At 48.3% G+C, this 17750-nt stretch overlaps 1 protein-coding gene across 1 annotated transcript in view; it reads left to right on the top strand.

Moving 5' to 3' along the window:
* Nucleotides 1–1740: 1740 nt before the first annotated feature.
* Nucleotides 1741–17750, top strand: part of as3mt (arsenite methyltransferase) — a 28995-nt gene continuing 12985 nt past the window's right edge. The window contains exons 1-9 of the mRNA XM_078413370.1: nucleotides 1741–1913; nucleotides 2925–2976; nucleotides 5077–5204; nucleotides 7564–7714; nucleotides 8269–8405; nucleotides 10735–10804; nucleotides 13762–13843; nucleotides 15273–15404; nucleotides 16983–17125. Of these exons, the coding sequence (XP_078269496.1) occupies nucleotides 1873–1913; nucleotides 2925–2976; nucleotides 5077–5204; nucleotides 7564–7714; nucleotides 8269–8405; nucleotides 10735–10804; nucleotides 13762–13843; nucleotides 15273–15404; nucleotides 16983–17125 (936 nt within the window). The 5' untranslated portion in view covers nucleotides 1741–1872. The remainder of the gene's footprint in view (nucleotides 1914–2924; nucleotides 2977–5076; nucleotides 5205–7563; nucleotides 7715–8268; nucleotides 8406–10734; nucleotides 10805–13761; nucleotides 13844–15272; nucleotides 15405–16982; nucleotides 17126–17750) is intronic.

Genomic DNA, 17750 nt, shown 5'->3' with positions numbered 1-17750 from the left:
TTGCTTTCCCTTCAAGCTCTGCAGATGCTTAGAGGGGAATACGGACTCAAAATGCGAACTGTATTTTTAATTTTGCAAACTGAACCAACAGCAGTTGCCTGAAGTTACAGCACCATTGGCACTGGTTTAACTTTCCATTCAACTCCTTGAACTTTGCTCTGCATCATATCTCCTGCCTTTTGAAAATGTTCCGTTGTAGAGCCTTGAAAGTCTGTTTACTGCAGTTATTACTGCGAGTGATAAGATGAATCACATTCTATCGCTCTCAGTAACAGCTGTTGTAAACAGGCTTATCCCTTATCTGTCGTGTTCTTGAAACTCAAAGGGCTTGAAATAAAGATTTTACATCTACAATACTGTACACTCATTTTTATGATTTAAATATATATTTGCCCATGGACAATCAAAAATCTCACAGTGAATAGTCTGAGTAAGCGATTGTACTCAAAGTCCCATTCCTACATATCTAGAGAGCTTTACTCTGTATCAGACTGAATAAATGAATGACACTGTTCTGGTGTTAAATCCCAACGATCTGCTGCTTGGCAGTTTAGTTTGTTTACATTATTAATACAGTATGGAACCAGGCCCTTCAGTCCTCCCTGTCCACGCCGACCATGACATGGGATAAGAATTAGGCCATTCAGCCCATCGAGTCTACTCCGCCATTATTCAGCTGATCTATTTTTCCATCTCAACCCCATTCTCTTGCCTTCTCCCCGTTAACCTTTGACGCCCTTCCTAATCAAGAATCTAGAAATCTCTGCCTTAAAAATACCCAATGTCTTGGCCTCCACAAGCATCTGTGGCAATGAATTCCATGGATTCATCACCTTCAGGCTAAAGAAATTCCTCATCGTGTCCATTTTGATGGTATGTCCTTTTATTCTGAGGCTGTGCCCTCTGGTCCTAAACTCTCTCATTGCTGGAAACATCCTTTCCAGGACCATCGATCACCTGTACATTAGTTCTATATTATTCCCACTCTCGTATCCTACACACTATGGCAAATGTACAGAGGCCAGTTAACCTATAAACCTGCACTTCTTTGGAATGTGTGAGGAAACCAGAGCACCCGGAAGAAACCCACGCGGTCACAGGGAGAACATGTCAACACCACGGACAGTAACCAAGGTCAGGATCAAAGCTGAGATCCCATACATTTGGTCCTTATCCTTCTAAACCTTTTCTATCCATTTGTCTGTCCAAATATCATAGTCATACAGCACGGAAACAGGCCCTTCGATCCAACTTGTCCACACTAACCAAGATGCCCCATCCACACAAATTCCACCTGCCTGTGTTTGGCCCATATACCTCTAAACCTTTGCTATTCATGTACTTTCCCAAATGTTTCTTAAATGCTGTTGTAGCACCTACCTCCTCAGGCTGTTCATTCCAGATACCCGCCACCTGTGTGAAAAAGTTGCTCCTCACCTTAAACCTATGTCCTTGTGACTTCTCTTTTACACACTGTCAGAATGTCGCCTCTCGGGTTCTATTAAATCTTTTCCCCCTCCCGTTACCTTGAATCTATGTCCTCTGGTCTTATATTTTAAAAACCCCACTCCTTTATACACCTTTACTATGTGGTCCCTCAGCCTCCTTTTCTTCAAAGAAAACACATGCAGCGTTGGAAAGTGAGCTTGCACCCTGCTTATTTTGCATTATTCTTTTATTTGTTTCAGCTCTTATGATTCTGACCTTTGTACAATTCACCCACAGAGTGTGGAAGGAGGTTCTATTTTAAAACCAGGTGGAGCCGTCTTGGAACAGCAACCTGGGCTCAGGGCAGATGATTGACAGCCGCTGGCCCGGGGGTGTCACGTGGCGGTGCGGAAGTGCGCTGGAGTTTGGGGGACGGAGGCGACGATGGCGGCGGCGCAGGAGCGAGAGCTGGGCTCTGCTGGAAGGTACGGTGCTGCCTCTCTCCCTTAACCCTGACCAAGCCAGCAAAGCGCTTCGTGCACCCGGTGCAGGCAAGCGAGCGGATGCAAAATTTTGCAAAGAGAAATAAGTCATCAATTTATTGCACTCGCCTTATTGCAACAAAAGTGCTGGAAACACTCAGCAAGCCGGGCAGCATATGTGGCGAGAGAAGTCGATAAGGTTCCCCTGGTAGGATGCTCCCTTGCAGAATTAGGAGAGAAAATAAATGTCATCTAAGGTCTATCGCTCGATAGATTCCATCCTCCTTGTAAAACCAAAGAACTGCAGATGCTGGTTTATACCAAAGATGCTTGAGACACAAAGTGCTGGAGTAACTCAGCAGGTCAGGAAGCATCTCCGCAGAACATTGATAGGTGACGTTTCGGATGGGGACCCTAACATCCTTCCACTGTTGGAGAATTGTTTGCCCATTCACACTAGTTCCATGTTATTCCACTTTCTGATCCGCTCTCAACACAAATAGGGGTAATTTGCGGAGGTCAATTAACCTACAACTCACACGTCTTTGGTTCTGGGAATCCCAATGTCTTGGTTCTGGGATCCCCTCCTCCTCCCCTTCTCTCATAGGGTCATACAACATGGAAACAGGCCCTTCGGCCCAACTTACCCGTGCCAACCAAGATGCCCCATCTACATCAATCCCACCTGCCTGTATTTGGCCCATATTTCTCTAAACCTTTTCCATCCGTGTACCTGTTCAAATGTGTTTTAAATGTTGTATCTGCCTGGTTGGCACGGGCCTTTTGCCACACTAAGTCTAAAGTAAAGAGTGGATGAGAAAGTGGAATAACATAGAACTAGTGTGAATGGGTAATCAGTGGTCGGCGTGGACTCAGTGACTTGAAGGGTCTTTTTTCCATGCTGTCTCTAACAAAGCAGGACTTTTAACTGATAAAGCTCCCTGTTGACTTTCTCCCAGAAAAGGCAAGGCTGAGAGAAACCTTTCATCATTGGTTTTTAATTGTTTTTTCCAGTATATCTTCATCTGGATACTCTCAACATTTGAAAATTCACGAGGATGTCAAGGTAATTTCGTTAACTTAGTTAGGGTTATGTTTATTAATGCCACTTGGTTAGTTTAGTTTAGAGATAAAGCATGGAAATAGGCCCTTCGGCCCATCGAGTGTGCAGACCATCGTTCGCCCATTCACACTAGTTCCAGGTCATCCCACTTTCTCATCTGCTCTGTCGACACCATTGGTTTATTTGCAACGGTGAATGCATTATGGGATTAGGAGGATAATGCTTTTTTTTATTTTTACGGGAATGTAGCCAGGACTTGAGGGCCTGAGCTGTTGGGGGAGGTTGGGCAGGCTAGGACTTTATTCCTTGGAGCACGCTGCGCTGAGGTGTGATCTTATAGAGGTATAAGATTATGAGGGGAATAGGTTAGGTAGATGCACAGAGTCTTTTACCCAGAGGTGGGGAATCAAGAGCCAGAGGACATACGCTTAAGGTGGAAGGGAAAGACTTAATGGGAACCTGAGAGGCAACCTTTTCCCACACAAAGGGTGATGGGTGTATGGAGCGAGGTGCCATTGAGGCAGGTACTATAAAAAGTTTAAAGACATTTGGAAAGGTACATGGGACAGGAAAGGTTTAAAGGGATACTAGACCAAGTGGACCCGTTGGGCCTATTCCTCGTAGAGGGGGGACAGGGAAGGGGAGAGGGTGTGAGTGAGTGAGCCCTGGACCCAAAGCCTGTCCTGTATTGTAGCACCCTCAACCCCCCCCCCACTCAATCCCCCTTATCCCCCCCATCTCCCCCCACTGACCCACTCCACCCCCCCTACCCACCCCCACTTGCCCCTCCCCTGCCCCCACCCCCACGTGCCCCTCCCCCACGCCCCCCTACCCCCACTCCCTCAGCCCTGCCTCCACTCCCATTTCCCCCTCCCCATCCCTATTCCCCCTCCCCATTTCCCCCTCCCCACCCCGTTCCCCCCTCCCCTACCCCACTCTCCCTGCCCACACCCCACTCTCCCCCCCACCCCCAATCTTCCCTCCTCCTCACCCCCACTCTCCCCACCCCCACTCTTCCCACCCCCACTCTTCCCTTCTCCCCATCCCCACCCTACTCCACACCCCCACTCTCCCCCCACCCGCACTGTCTCCTCCCCCCACCCCCTCCTCCTCCCTCCCACCTCCTCCGTCCCCCCACCCCCACTCTCGCCGACCCCCTCCCCCACACTCTCCCCCTCCTCCCCCCACCCCCACTCCCCTCCTGCTCCCCCCACTCCCGCCCTCCACCCACTCGGCCGCCACGCGCACTCCCTTCCGTGGAGCCGTTGGCTGGGAAAAGCACTTTCGTTCAACGCTGACTGCCGACGTGTGAGTCTTTGCCGGGGCCGGGCGAGAGGCGAGGGGAGACGGGCGTGGGAACGACTGAGGCCGGGCGAGAGGCGAGGTCCCAAGGCCGGGCCCGGGTGAGGTGAGAGGGGCGAGGGAACGACTGAGGCCGGGTGAGGGGCGAGGGAACGACTGAGCGCGGGCGTGCGGCAGCGCTGCCGGCGGCCATCTTGTTTTGGCGAGTGAGGAGCAAATGAAGTCGAACATGGAGGATTGTGATGTCATACGCTGAGTAGTTTCAGGAAATGGGTTAGAAAGTGAATTTTTACATTTTAAAATGTCTGTAACTTTAAAAATGTAGGTTAAATTTGAATGAGAGTTGTAACATATTATGGCCAGGATAATGGTGAGTAAGGTGGTGCAAAAATTGTGGCGCTATGGTGTACCGTTTTGGCTGTGCGAACAATAAAAGTTATGCTGTGGTCAAACATACATACACACAAACATTCGTACAGAGAGTTGTAGAGATAGATAGGTAGATAGGTAGATAGATAGATAGATAGATAGATAGATAGATAGATAGATAGATAGATAGATAGATAGATAGATAGATAGATAGACAGACAGACAGACAGACAGACAGACCAAACGCAGACAGATGGGACTAGTATAGATGGGACACCTTGGTCGGAATGAGCAAGTTGGGCTGAAAGGCCTGTTTCTACGTTGAATGACTATGATAATCCTGTGCTACTGTGAGGGGAAACGTGCTTGGTAAATTCTGGCTCCTCTCAGCCACACCCATGTCTCTCTAACACTCTCTGACTTTGTCAATAGGATTATTATGGGAAGAGGCTGCAGAGAACGGATGATCTGGTACTGAACGCCTGTGTCACTCCAGGGAAAGGACTCGCTAAGTATGTGCGGGACGCCTTGAAAGATGTTCACGAGGAAGTGAGCGCCAGGTCTGAAATCTCCATTATCTTTATGATCCCAATGAGTGCTATTATCAATGGAGTCGTAGAGTTTTACAGCATAGAAACAGGCCCTTTGGACCACCATATCTTATCGAACAGAAGTACAGCAGAGCAACAGTCCTTTCGGCCCACAATGTCTGCCGAACATGATGCCAAGACTTATCTGCCTGCACATGATTCATCTCCCTCCAATCCCTGTGTATCCATGTGTCTATCCAATAACCTTTTAAACACCACTATCATATCTGCCTCCACCACCACCACTGACGGCGTGTTCCAGGCCACCACCACTCTGAGTAAAAGAAAAACCTGCCCTGCACATTTGCTTTAAACTTTGCCCCTCAGACTTGAATCTTCACTCTTCCTGTTCCTGGACATGCACAATTGTTTACACTGACATGTTACTTTTGTGTTGTACTTTGAAAGCCTCTTATGGTATTAAGTCAGGAGTTTTATACTTTTATGATGAGTGGGGTGTTGCACAATGTATGATATAATCCGATAATATCCCCACTTGCACTGAAGTTTGATCTTTCCTTCAGGACACGGTGTGAAAGCTCAAGGTCAATCATTGTTCGGTTGATGCAGCAAGTCGACAGCTTGTACATAACTCGACTCGGGATGTGGCTGCCAAAGTCAGCGTGAATTGACTGTCCCAGATTGTCTTTGAACAAAATGACACTGGCGCAGCTGGTAGAGCCGCTGCCTCGCAGTGCCAGCGCCCCGGTTCAATCCTGGCCTCGGGTGCTGTCTGTGTGGAGCCTGCACATTCTCCCATTGCTCTAGTTTCCTGCCACATCCCAAAGACAAACTTGTAGATGGTGGATATATGGGAGGAGTTGCCGAAGGAGGCAGTTGAAGCAAGGTCTCGACCCGAAACGTCACCCATTCCTTCTCTCCTGAGATGCTGCCTGTCCTGCTGAGTTACTCCAGCATTTTGTGAATAAATACCTTCGAGTATCAGTGTCACCTCTGTTCTCTCTTGAAACAATACACCCCATAAAGTGTGTGAGACACTGCCACACACTAGCCAACGTGGACTTCAGGTCAATCACCCTTGGTTCACAGCCCTATAGATCACTGCCTCCCTGCCGCTCCTCCAAGTGCTTTATAAAAGAGATTGTCTTTTCTGCTTCCACTGCCCTTTCAAGGAACCTGCTGTACAGTAAACCCTCGTTTTTACGAACAGATTAATAACGGATTTCGGTAGTAGCAGGCGGACTTACCGAATCTTAATGCCAGGCCGCGCCTGCTGCCACCGCCTGTAGTACTGTATTGAGACCTTGGAGCTTTGTATCTTAGAGTAAGTAAGGCTTTGCTTTAATGTTTCAGCTGAAAAGAAAGGCACCTCTGTCAGTGCAGTTTTGCTCAACCTAAATGTTACTGTCTCTACACCTGAACTGCCACATATGACACTCTGTTACAGCGGACAATCAGCAATAACAGACACCATCCCTTTTCCTTTATCATTGTTACCTTTTTGCATATCTTTCATTCATTGTACTTTATCTCTCCACATCACCGTCTATATCTCTTGTTTCCCTTATCCCTAACCAGTCTGAAGAAGGGTCTCAACCCAAAACGTCACCCATTCCTTCTCCCCAGAGATGCTGCCTGTCCTGCTGCATTACTCCAGCTTTTTGTGTCTATCTTCAGTTTAAACCAGCATCTGCAGTTCCTATTACACTATTCCCCCTCCATGGTCTGTAATAAAGATGGTTTACTGTGCCTTATGTGTAAGAAGGAACTGCAGAAGCTGGTTTACATCGAAGATAGACGCAAAATGCTGGAGTAACTCTGCAGGTCAGGCAGCATCTCAGGAGAAAAGGAATGGGTGACATTTCGGGTTAAAACACTTCAGTCGGAAGAAGGGTTCCGACCCGAAAGGTCACCTATACTTTTTGTTCCAAAGATGCTGCCTGACCTGCTGAGTTACTCCAGCATTTTGTGTCTATCTTTACTGTACCTTACTCTTCACACAGAGAGTGGTGAGTCTGTGGAATCTTCACACAGAGAGTGATGAGTCTGTGGAATTCTCTGCCACAGAGGGTAGTTGAGGCCAGTTCATTGGCTATATTTAAGAGGGAGTTAGATGTGGCCCTTGTGGCTAAAGGGATCAGGGGGTATGGAGAGAAGGCAGGTACAGATTACTGAGCTGGATGATCAGCCATGATCATATTGAATGGCGGTGCAGGCTCGAAGGGCCGAATGGCCTACTCCTGCACCTATTTTCTATGTTTCTATGTTTACAGCGGACAATCGGCAATAATAAGCACCATTTCACCCCCATGGTCCCTTATAACAAGGGTTTGCTGTATTTGTAATTGCTTTTCATGACATTGGACAGGTACTACGGATGTGGACTCGTGATCCCGGAATGCCTGGAGGGCTGCCGGGTCCTGGATTTGGGAAGTGGGAGTGGCCAGGACTGCTACATGCTCAGCAAATTGGTCGGGGAGAAAGGTCACGTGACCGGAGTAGACATGACCGACGAGCAGGTGGGTTGCTCCGGGAACCGGGAGGGCACGGCAACCCATTACCATGGAGAGAGGAACGCCGAGTGGGAGCCTTCAGTGGAATTCTAAGAATCTGGGAGCTCTAAGCTGGGGGAGAGGGGGGGGGGGGGGGGGGGGGGGGGGAGAAAGAATGAGAGCTGCTGCAAATTCTTTACCGGCCATGCCAGTGCTTGCTTTTTTTTAGTTTTTGGGGATTTGGCGTGGAAACTGACCCTTCGGCCCACCGAGTCCGTGCTGACCGACGATCACCCCGTCCATTAGCATCATCCGACGCACTGAGGCAGCAGCTCTACCGCTGTGCCACTGTGCAATCCGAGATCTACTGTGCAATCCGAGATCTTGTGTGCAAGCGCGCCCAGGTGCCGCTGAACATCACGTTATCCAGTCTCTCACCCTTTAGCAGTCACGTCAGAGTGAATCACTTTTGCAATTTATTCTATCATGCTCAGTTTGTCCACATCCCTCTGATCCTCTTTACATCCTCCCCCACTCTCACAATCTTTTCTCATCAACATCTCGTTGGCATTGTCTTGCAGATTCAAGTGGCAAAGAAGTTTATTGACTATCACACGCAGAAGTTTGGCTACAGCAAACCCAATGTGGATTTCCTTCAAGGCTACATCGAAAAACTCGGTGACATTGGACTGAAAGACAACAGCTTTGATGTTGTTATGTACGTTAAAATGCAGCGTAACGTCTTTTAGCTGTTGATCTGTGGCAATTAAAATATTGTGCACAGCGATTGTCGACCGGGAGAGTAATAGCAGTACGTTTGCACGATGGCACAGATGAAGTCTCAGCCTTGGTGTCAGACACCCAGGTTCGATCCTGACCTCGAGTGTAGTGTAGGTGGAGTTTGTATGTTATCCTCTGTGGATTTTGTAAGACATAGGAGCAGATTTAGGCCATTCGGCCCATCGAGTCTGCTCCACCATTCGATCGTAGCTGATCTATTTTTCCCTCTCAACCCCATTCTCCTGCCTTTTCCACATAATCTTTGACACCCTTATTAAACAAGGACCTATCAATCTCCAGTTTAAAAATACATGCACATCCCCGACTTGCATAACGGTTATGTTCCATCAACCCTTATGTAAGTCAGATTTTATGTAAGTCGGAATCAACGTTCCCATCCCCTGCCCAAAATAACTCACTGAGCATTAAGTGTCTCAGCTATGTCTTTCCGTGGCGCACGGCCTCCTGGGTAAGCATTGCCGCCATTGCCCACTTGAGTTCTGTCTCGCTGATGGGGCACTTTCTGCAGTGCGTGCCCTTCTGGGTAAGCACCGCCGCCATTGCTGGCGTATTTCCAATGTAAATGTGAGTGAACGTGCAGTGTTGAGGATATAGCCTAGATTACACTAGGGACTGAATACAGAATTGATCACGTAAGTCGCCTGTTGCGTAAGTCGGGGATGGTGTCTGTACCCAATGTCGGCCTCCACAGCCGTCTGTGGCAATGAATTCCACAGATTCACCCGCTGGCTAAAGAAATACCTCCTACATCCTATTTGCAATTTGGTGAGTGATCGGGCCACTGTAAATAGTCCCGAGTGTGTAGGTAAATGGCGGAATCTGGGAGGTGGAATTGTGGGGAGTATGAAATGGGTGCATCTTGGCTAGCATGGACTCAGTGGGCCAAAGAGCCTGTGCATGGCTCTGTGCGTCAGGTCAGTGGTCTTCGCAACAATGTAAGGGCCAGTCCCATCACAGACCGGGTACGTTTAAGGTCACGATGGGAAGTGCAACGGGGAACAAAGGTTATTTACTGGGCAAATCTTGCCAATACCTGATGTCCCTGATGCATTTCTCAAAAAGAGTCCTCAGACAGGGATACCTTTACAAATTGCCAATCTTTTTGCAATGTTTACTCTTTTTAGTGGGGATTGCACAGAAATAAAATTAACAGTAGATTTATAGAAATAGAAAGGAGATGCAGATGCTGGTTTATGCCAGAAAAGATAGACAGAAAATGCTAGAGTAACTCAGCAGGTCAGGCAGCATCACTGGAGACATGGAAAGGTGATGCTTTTGGTCAGATTGATTGTGGCGGAGGGGGAGCAGGGAGTGTAGGGGTACTAAAAGCAAGAAAATAAATAAAGTTTAAAAAAAAGATTTATAGTATTTGTCTTTGAAATGTTAATGTAAACTTCCCCCAATTTTTGGGAGGTTGAGAAATCTAACGTGGTTGACCCCTTTGGCTGTAAAATGAATGAAACATAAAATCAATAAATTCACATGGATTTCTAATTGTTTACTGATGGTTGAAAGACATTTAATGGATTAAAACAGATCGAATTAATGAGCCCATTTATTCTGTTTGTGGGTCCAATCAGGAAAAGATTGGAAGAGTGCAGAGAAGATTGACGAGGATGTTGCCAGGATTTGAGGGGCTGAGTTTTAGAGAGGTTAAGCAGGTTGGGACTCTTGGAGCACATGAGGATGAGAGGCAATCTTCTCGTGGTGCACAAGATTATGAGAGGAATACATGGGGTAAATGCACAGAGTCTTGCCCGGAGTAAGGGGAATCGAGAACCAGAGGACATAGGTTTAAGATGAGGGGGGGAAGATTTAATAGGACCTGAGCAGTAACCTTTCTTTACACAAAAGGTTGTGGATGTATGGAACATGCTGCCAGAGGCAGTAGTCGAGGCAGATACTATAACACCATTTAGAAGACATTTGGACAGGTACATGGACAGGAAAGGTTTAGAAGGATGTGGGCCAAATACGGGCAGGTTGGACCGGTGTAGATGGGGCATCTTGGTCGGCATGGGCAAGTTGGGCCAAAGGGCCAGCTTCCAGCTCCTTGACTCTGCAGCTACCTTTGAGGTGCCGGAACAAACTAGGGATGGAGTAGCCCTTTCACTGTCAGGCTGGGTTGATTTCGGCTCCATTAGCACTAAGACCACAGCTCCTGCTGTACTTGAATGCAGCTGGTGTAACTTCTGCTGGAGATCTCTATGTATAAAGACCACAGATTTTAATTTTTTTTCTTTCAGATCAAATTGTGTGGTAAACCTATCGCCCGATAAAACAGCTGTGCTGAAAGAGGCATATCGAGTGTTAAAGGTACAGACGTAGTCTCTTCCTGCTCTGAGGGTGTGATGGTTTTTCCAAGAAGACACAAAGAACTGCAGATGCTGGAATCTTAAGCAAAACACAAAGTGCTGGAGGAACTCAGACGGTCATGCAGCATCTGGGGAGGGGAAATAGACAGACGTGTACCTAGCATAGATAGGGTATTCTGTCAGTACCTGGCATAGGTAGGGTATTCTGTCAGTACCTGGCATAGATAGGGTACATAGTCAGAGCCTGGCAGAGACAGGGTGGACAGTCAGTACCTGGCAACAGTCAGTACTGGCGCAAGAACCTGGCAGAGACAGGGTGGACAGTCAGGGAACTACACTCGCCCCCCTGCAGGACCTATACATCAGGAGGTGCAGATCCAGAACAAGCAAGATTATGAGGGACCCCTGCCACCCCAGCAACGGACTGTTCCAGCTGCTACGGTCAGGCATACGCCTCCGCTGTCACGCTGTGAAAACAGAGAGGATGAGACGGAGTTTCTTAACACAGGCCATCAGGACTGTTAACTTTTATAACTCCAGGGACTAAATTTTGTCTTCTCTACATTAACTTTATTTATATGCCGTAACTGTAATTTTTTTTTGTGCACAATCCGCAGGCATTGCCACTTTCATTTCACTGCACATTGTGTATGTGTATGTGGCAAATAAACTTGACTTGACAGTACATAGTACCTGGCAACAGTGTTGCAGTGCTAATTATTTAGGTACCAAAGCGGCTGCTGTTAAATTCCCCGCTGTTTATTTTGACTTTTTTCCCCGAGGTGCGGGAGCGGCGCTCCAGTGAGCTCGGGCAGCACTGCTCCCCTGCCGGAGACAGATAAGGTACATAGTCTGAAGAAGCGTCTTGCCCCGAGACGTCACCTATTCCTTCTCTCTAGAAATGCTGCCTGTCCTGCTGAGTTACTCCAGCATTTTGTGTCCATTTTCGGTTTAAACCAGCATCTGCAGTTCCTTCTTGCACACCCCGTACATAGTCAGTACTTGGCATAGATAGGGTAGACAGTACCTCGCTTTGGCAGGGCCAGTAACTGGCAGAGATGGCGTACATAGGCAGTTCCTTAATTAGTTTTAATTTCACTCCTGCCATTGGGAAGAAGGTATAGGAGCCTGAAAACTAACGTCCAGGTTCAGGAGCAGCTTTTTCTCTACAACCATCAGGCTCTGACATCGCTTCTACCGTTTCTAGATCTCACCGTCTCCATCACAGGAGACAGACTATTGACCGACATCTATTACAAACCCAGTGACTCCCATAGCTATCTAGACTACACTTCTTCCCACCCTGCTAGCCCCTATTCCCAATTCCTCCGTCTACACCACAACTGCGTCCAAGATAAGGTGTTCCATACCAGGTCATTGGAGATGCCCTCATATTTTAGAGAACAGGGGTTCCCCTCTTCCATTATAGATGAGGCTCTCACTAGGGTCTTCTCAATATCCCGTAGCTCCATTCTCGCTCTCTCCCCCCCCCCCGTAACAATGACAGAGTCCCCCATGTCGTTACCTTCCACCCCAACAGCTGTCACCTACAGCATATAATCCTCCAACATTTTCGCCACCTCCAACGGGATCCCACTACTGGCCACATCTTCCCATCTCCACCCATTTCTGCTTTCCGCAGAGACCGTTCCCTCGGCAACTACCTGGTCAGCCCGTTCCTTCCCACCCAAACAACCCCCTCCCCAGGTACATTCCCCTGCAACCGCAGGAGATGCAACACCTGTCCCTTTACCTCCCCCCTCGACTCCATCCAAGGACCCCGACAGTCTTTCCAGGTGAGGCAGAGGTTCACTTGCACCTCCTCCGACCTCATCTACTGTATCCGATGTTCCAGGTGTCAACTCCTGTACATCGGCGAGACCAAGCGCAGGCTCGGCAATCGTTTTGCTGAACGCCTCCGTTCAGTCCGCCTTAACCTACCTGATCTCCTGGTTGCTCAGCACTTTAACTCCCCCTCCCATTACCAATTTGACCTTTCTGGCCTGGGCCTCCTCCATTGTCAGGACGAGGCCCTGCGCAAATTGGAGGAACAACACCTCATATTTCCCTTGCGTAGCTCACACCCCAGCGGTATGAACATTGACCTCTAATTTCAAATAGCCCTTGCTTTCCCGCTCTCTCCATCCCCTCCCCTTCCCAGTTCTTCCACCAGGCTTACTGTCTCCGACTACATTCCATCTCTGTCCCGCCCACTCCCCTGACATCAGTCTGAAGAAGGGTCTCGACCTGAAACGCCACCCATTCCTTCTCTCCAGAGATGCTGCCTGTCCCGCCAAGTTACTCCAGCATTTTGTGTCTAGGCTATTGAACACTACGAACTCCAACTAACGTCTGAACTACAAACTGCCTGATTGCACTAAGGTCCTGGGGCTTTGCTTTTGTCTTTGTACTTTATAGTTTTTTGATATATATTGAACTTTTTGTTGTTTATTATTGTGTCTACAGAGTACTATGTTTACATATCTGTTGTGCTGCTGCAAAGTAAGAATTTCACTGTTCCGTTTCGGGACATATGACAAAACGCTTTCGAATCTTGAGGGGTAAAGTTTAAAGGGGTTTAAAGGGGCAAGTTTTTTTTACACAGAGGGTGGTACATACTGGGTGGTGGTGGAGGCAGATAGGAAGGTGGCATTTAATAAACCTTTGGATAAGCACATGGATATGCAGGGAATGGAGGCACATGGATCATGTGCAGGCAGATGACAGTTAGTCTTGGCATCACGTTCAACACAGACATCGTGGGCTGACAGGCCTGTTCCTGTGCTGTACTATTCTATGTGATTAAATGTTTTTTAGTTGATGATTTAATGAAAATTCCACAGCACAAAATCATTCCTTTTCTAAAGAGCTCAATGTATTAAATATAACAGGGGGGGGGGGGCAGTTGGGCTGCAGTTACTGCATGGTACTGATTGGAATTGGTTTTGTCATTGTTAGGATGGTGGTGAAATGTACTTTAGTGATGTCTATGCCGATCGTGAACTTCCAGATGCTGCAAGGACACACAAGGTTTTGTGGGGTATGTGGAAATAAATCCTGCTAATTCAAGATACATTTATTTCTATTGAGTACAGGGCCACCATTGATTTTCCAGCAACTGGTCGTCCAATGCCTTCTTTAACCCGGACAAAATTCCCCCCGGAAGTTCCCCCATAAATGTGACGCCTGGGCTGAGCAAGGCGGCCGATCTCGCCCTTGTCGGGACTTCCATGTCGATCGGCGGGTCGGATTTGCCCCCTGTGGCCGGGGCTCTGGAATTCCAGCCTGGCTAGAGCCGGCAGATCCGTTCCCATAACCGACTTCTGGGGCCATCTTTGTAGCCCGTATCTCGGGTCTCCCAAGGCGGCGACCTCTGCTGGTCTGGCAAAGCGGATAATCTAGAAAGGTTCTGGAACCAAGGGTGTCGGTAAATGGGTGGTGGACCTGTAATATAAACACACATCTGATTTCACCTATAGTTACTGAGAAAGATTAATTGAAGTGGCTGGATTCGGCAGCAAGTGAGAAGAAAGAGATTTTTGGTGCTGACCATGAAATTGCTGAATTGCCCCCAAAAATTCAAGAAATTTAACGGGGAGAATTTACAAAGTCCATACAGACAGCACCCATAGTCAGGATTGAACCCGGGTCTCTGGTGCTGTAAGGCAGCAACTCTACCGCTGTGCCACCGTGCAGATGGGGCACAGGAGAATTACTGAACAAAATTTAAAGCAGAGTCACACAAGGGTGGCACAGCGATAGAGTTGCTGCCTTACAGTGCCAGAGACCTGGGTTCAATCCTGACAATGGGTGCTGTCTGTATGGACTTTGTGAATTGTCCCTGTGACCTGCGTGGGTTTTCTCTGGGTGCTCCAGTTTCCTCCCACATTCCAAAGATGTGCATCTTTTTTGGGGGTAATTGGATTCTGTAAATTGCCCCTAGTGTGCCGGATAGAACTATTGTATGGGTGAAAACTGACCGGAGCGAACTCAGTGGGCCAACAGGCCTGTTTCTGCACTCTAAACTAAGGAGATTTTGGATTATTGGCAGAAGGGTCAGCCAAAGTGTTGAGCAGCTTTTTGAAGGGAGGAAAGAAGGGCAGAGAGATTAATTCCAGCACTTGGGAGCATGATGTTAGGGCGGTCATATGTGGAGCGATTATATTCCGGGTTGATCAAGAGGCCAGAATTAGGGGAAGTGCAGGAATTTTGGGGAGTTGTAACATTGGAAGATGTTGGAGGAATAGGAAGGGGAGTGGTCTACAGGGATTTGAAAACGGTCTTGAGAATTTAAAATGGAAAATGCTGCTTAACTGCAAACCAGCATAGGTGAATATCACCTATAGTTGGCCCATATCCCTCTAAACCTATCCTATCCATTGACTGTACTGGTTTTGGAAACAAATTAACATGGTGGCCACCGGGAACTAACGGAATGTAATGTAATTTGCCAAATGGTTTTTCTTTAGGTGAGTGTCTGGGTGGAGCTCTGTGGTGGAAAGAATTTGTGGACATCGCAAAGAAGGTGGGTTTCAGTGATCCGCGACTGGTGGCTGCTAGCAAGGTGCCCGTGGAAAATGAAGAGCTGCAGCAGATAATTGGTAAGATTATATTTCTCTCTAATGTCGGAGGTTGAGGGGGGAACTTGGTGCAAGTGCAGGTCCACTAACGATTTTCCGGCATGGCCTTTCTGGATTATCCCTTTTGCCAGACCCACAGAGGTCACGGCCCCCGAGAGGAGTCCAACGGTACCGGAACGTTCCGTCCAGGCTGCTGGCCCGTAAAGTCGGCTATGGGAATGGATCTGCTGGCTCCAGCCAGGCCAGAGCCCCAGCCGCAGGGGGCAAATTTGACCCGCCAGCCGGTGAGGAAGTCCCGACGAGGTCGAGATCGGCCACCTCATCCGACCTAGGGGGTCACATTTTCGGGGGGACTTCTAGCAGGGTATTTCATGTGCGCTCTCGTAATTTTGTCCAGATTAGAGGAGGTGCCGCAACACCAGTTGCCGGAAAATCGGTGGTGGACCTGTAAATAAAATTATGAAAGGCATAGATAGGGTAGACATCCAGAACCTTTTTCGCCAGGGTGAAAATGTCCAACACTAGTGGGCATAGCTATAAGGTGAGAGGGGGCAAGTTTAATGGCAATGTGCAGGGCGTTTCTTTACACAGGGTGGTGGGGGCACTGGGGAATGCACTGCCAGGGGTGGTGGTGGAGGCAGGTAGGATAGTGGCGTTTTTGATAGGCACATAGAAGTACAGGGAATAGTTTAGAGATACAGTGTGGAAACAGGCCCTTTGGCCCACCAAGTTCATGCCAGCTATCGATCTCCCCTACACACTAGGGACAATTTTCAGAAACCAATTAACCCACAAAATATGTTATCTTTGGAATATGGGAGGAATATGGGAGCAGCCGGAGAAAACCCACCTTGTCGCAAGGAGAACATATGAACTTTGTACAGAAAATGCCCGTAGCCAGGATCGAACCCGGGTCTCTGGCATCCAAAGACCTACAGGTTTGTAGGTTGACTGGCTTCGGTAAAATTGTAAAATTATCCTGAGCATGTAGGATAGCATTAGTGTGTGGGGTAATCGCTGGTTGGGCCGGACTTGGTGGGCTGAAGGGCCTGTTTCTGTGCTGTATTTCTAAAGTAAAGAGGTAAAGACTGTTATGAAGACTTGGCTCTGTATTGTGATGAGGTTTGTCGTCTGTCGGTTTGTGGATCTTATTAACCCACAAGGCTTGGGCACAGTTCAGTTACAGGGGCAGCCAGTCTGAGATTAACGTTGAGATGACTGGTGGTAGCACAGTGATGCAGCAGCTGCCTTACAGCGCTTGCAGCACCGGAGATCCGGGTTCGACCCCGACCACTGGTGCTGTCTGTACGGAGTTTGTACGTTCTCCCTGTGGTCGAGTGGGTTTTCTCCGAGATCTTCGACTTCCTCCCACACTCCAAAGACGTGCAGGTTTGTAGGTTAATTGGCTTGGGTTTGTATACTTGGTATAAGTGTAAATTGTCCCTCGTGTGTGTTGGCTTGTATTAAAATGCGGGGATCGCTGGTCGGTGCGGACTCAGTGGGCCGAAAGGCCTCTTTCTGCACTATATCTCTAAAAAAAACTGATGCAGGATTCAGAGCAGGATTCAGGATCCATTTTACTTTCTCTCATTTGCTCAGGTGACTGCAAGTTTGTTTCTGCCACGTGCCGACTGTTCAAAGTCGCAGCCGGGGTTCCCAGAGAAAGAAGCCGTGTCATTTACAACGGCTGGGTCGAGGGATGCAGAGAGAAGCTGGAGTTTGACATCAATCACACGTTTAATGTAAGAGTCATGATCTAAACTTAGAACAGTACTGCACCAGATCAGGCCGTTCAGCCCACAGAGTCCGTACCGAACGCAATACCAAGTTTAACTAACCTCTGCCTGCGCGAGATGCATATCGGAGAAGTAGGCAGGTTTATGTCTGTCAATGTTGAATGAATGACTGACAGTGAAATTCTTTGCATACACACGCAAGGTATGCAAATAGTCGCCACCTAAGGGCTCTGACAAAGTTACAAAGTATGCAGAGTATCCGCACCAGGTCCCCCTTTGTTGCCCCCCCTCCCCGACCCCCCCTACTCACAGCGGTCCTCCTATGCCGGGTCCTCCCTTGTTCCCTCCCCTAGCAGTGGCGTCCTCACTTCCACGTGGTCCATCCTTGTCCGTCCGTCGGCGCCATCATCGACTGCCGCACGGACCTCTCCACTATTGCTGCCGCGTCCTCTCCGGATGCTTCACACATCGGCACCCATTCCATGTGTCTCATCTCAACCTTTCTTCACTTTCTATTTCCTTTAGTTTTCGGGCTCAGACTCAGAAGAGTCCTGACCTGAACCGTCACCTATCCATGTTCTCCAGAGATGCTGCCTGACCTGCTGGGTTACTTTGTGTCTTTTATTGTAAG

This window comes from Rhinoraja longicauda, chromosome 16, assembly GCF_053455715.1.
Source record: "Rhinoraja longicauda isolate Sanriku21f chromosome 16, sRhiLon1.1, whole genome shotgun sequence".
NCBI classification, from domain to species: Eukaryota; Metazoa; Chordata; class Chondrichthyes; order Rajiformes; family Arhynchobatidae; genus Rhinoraja; species Rhinoraja longicauda.
Note: the sequence above shows the minus strand (reverse complement) of the source record. Positions and strands in the feature narration are given on the sequence as shown.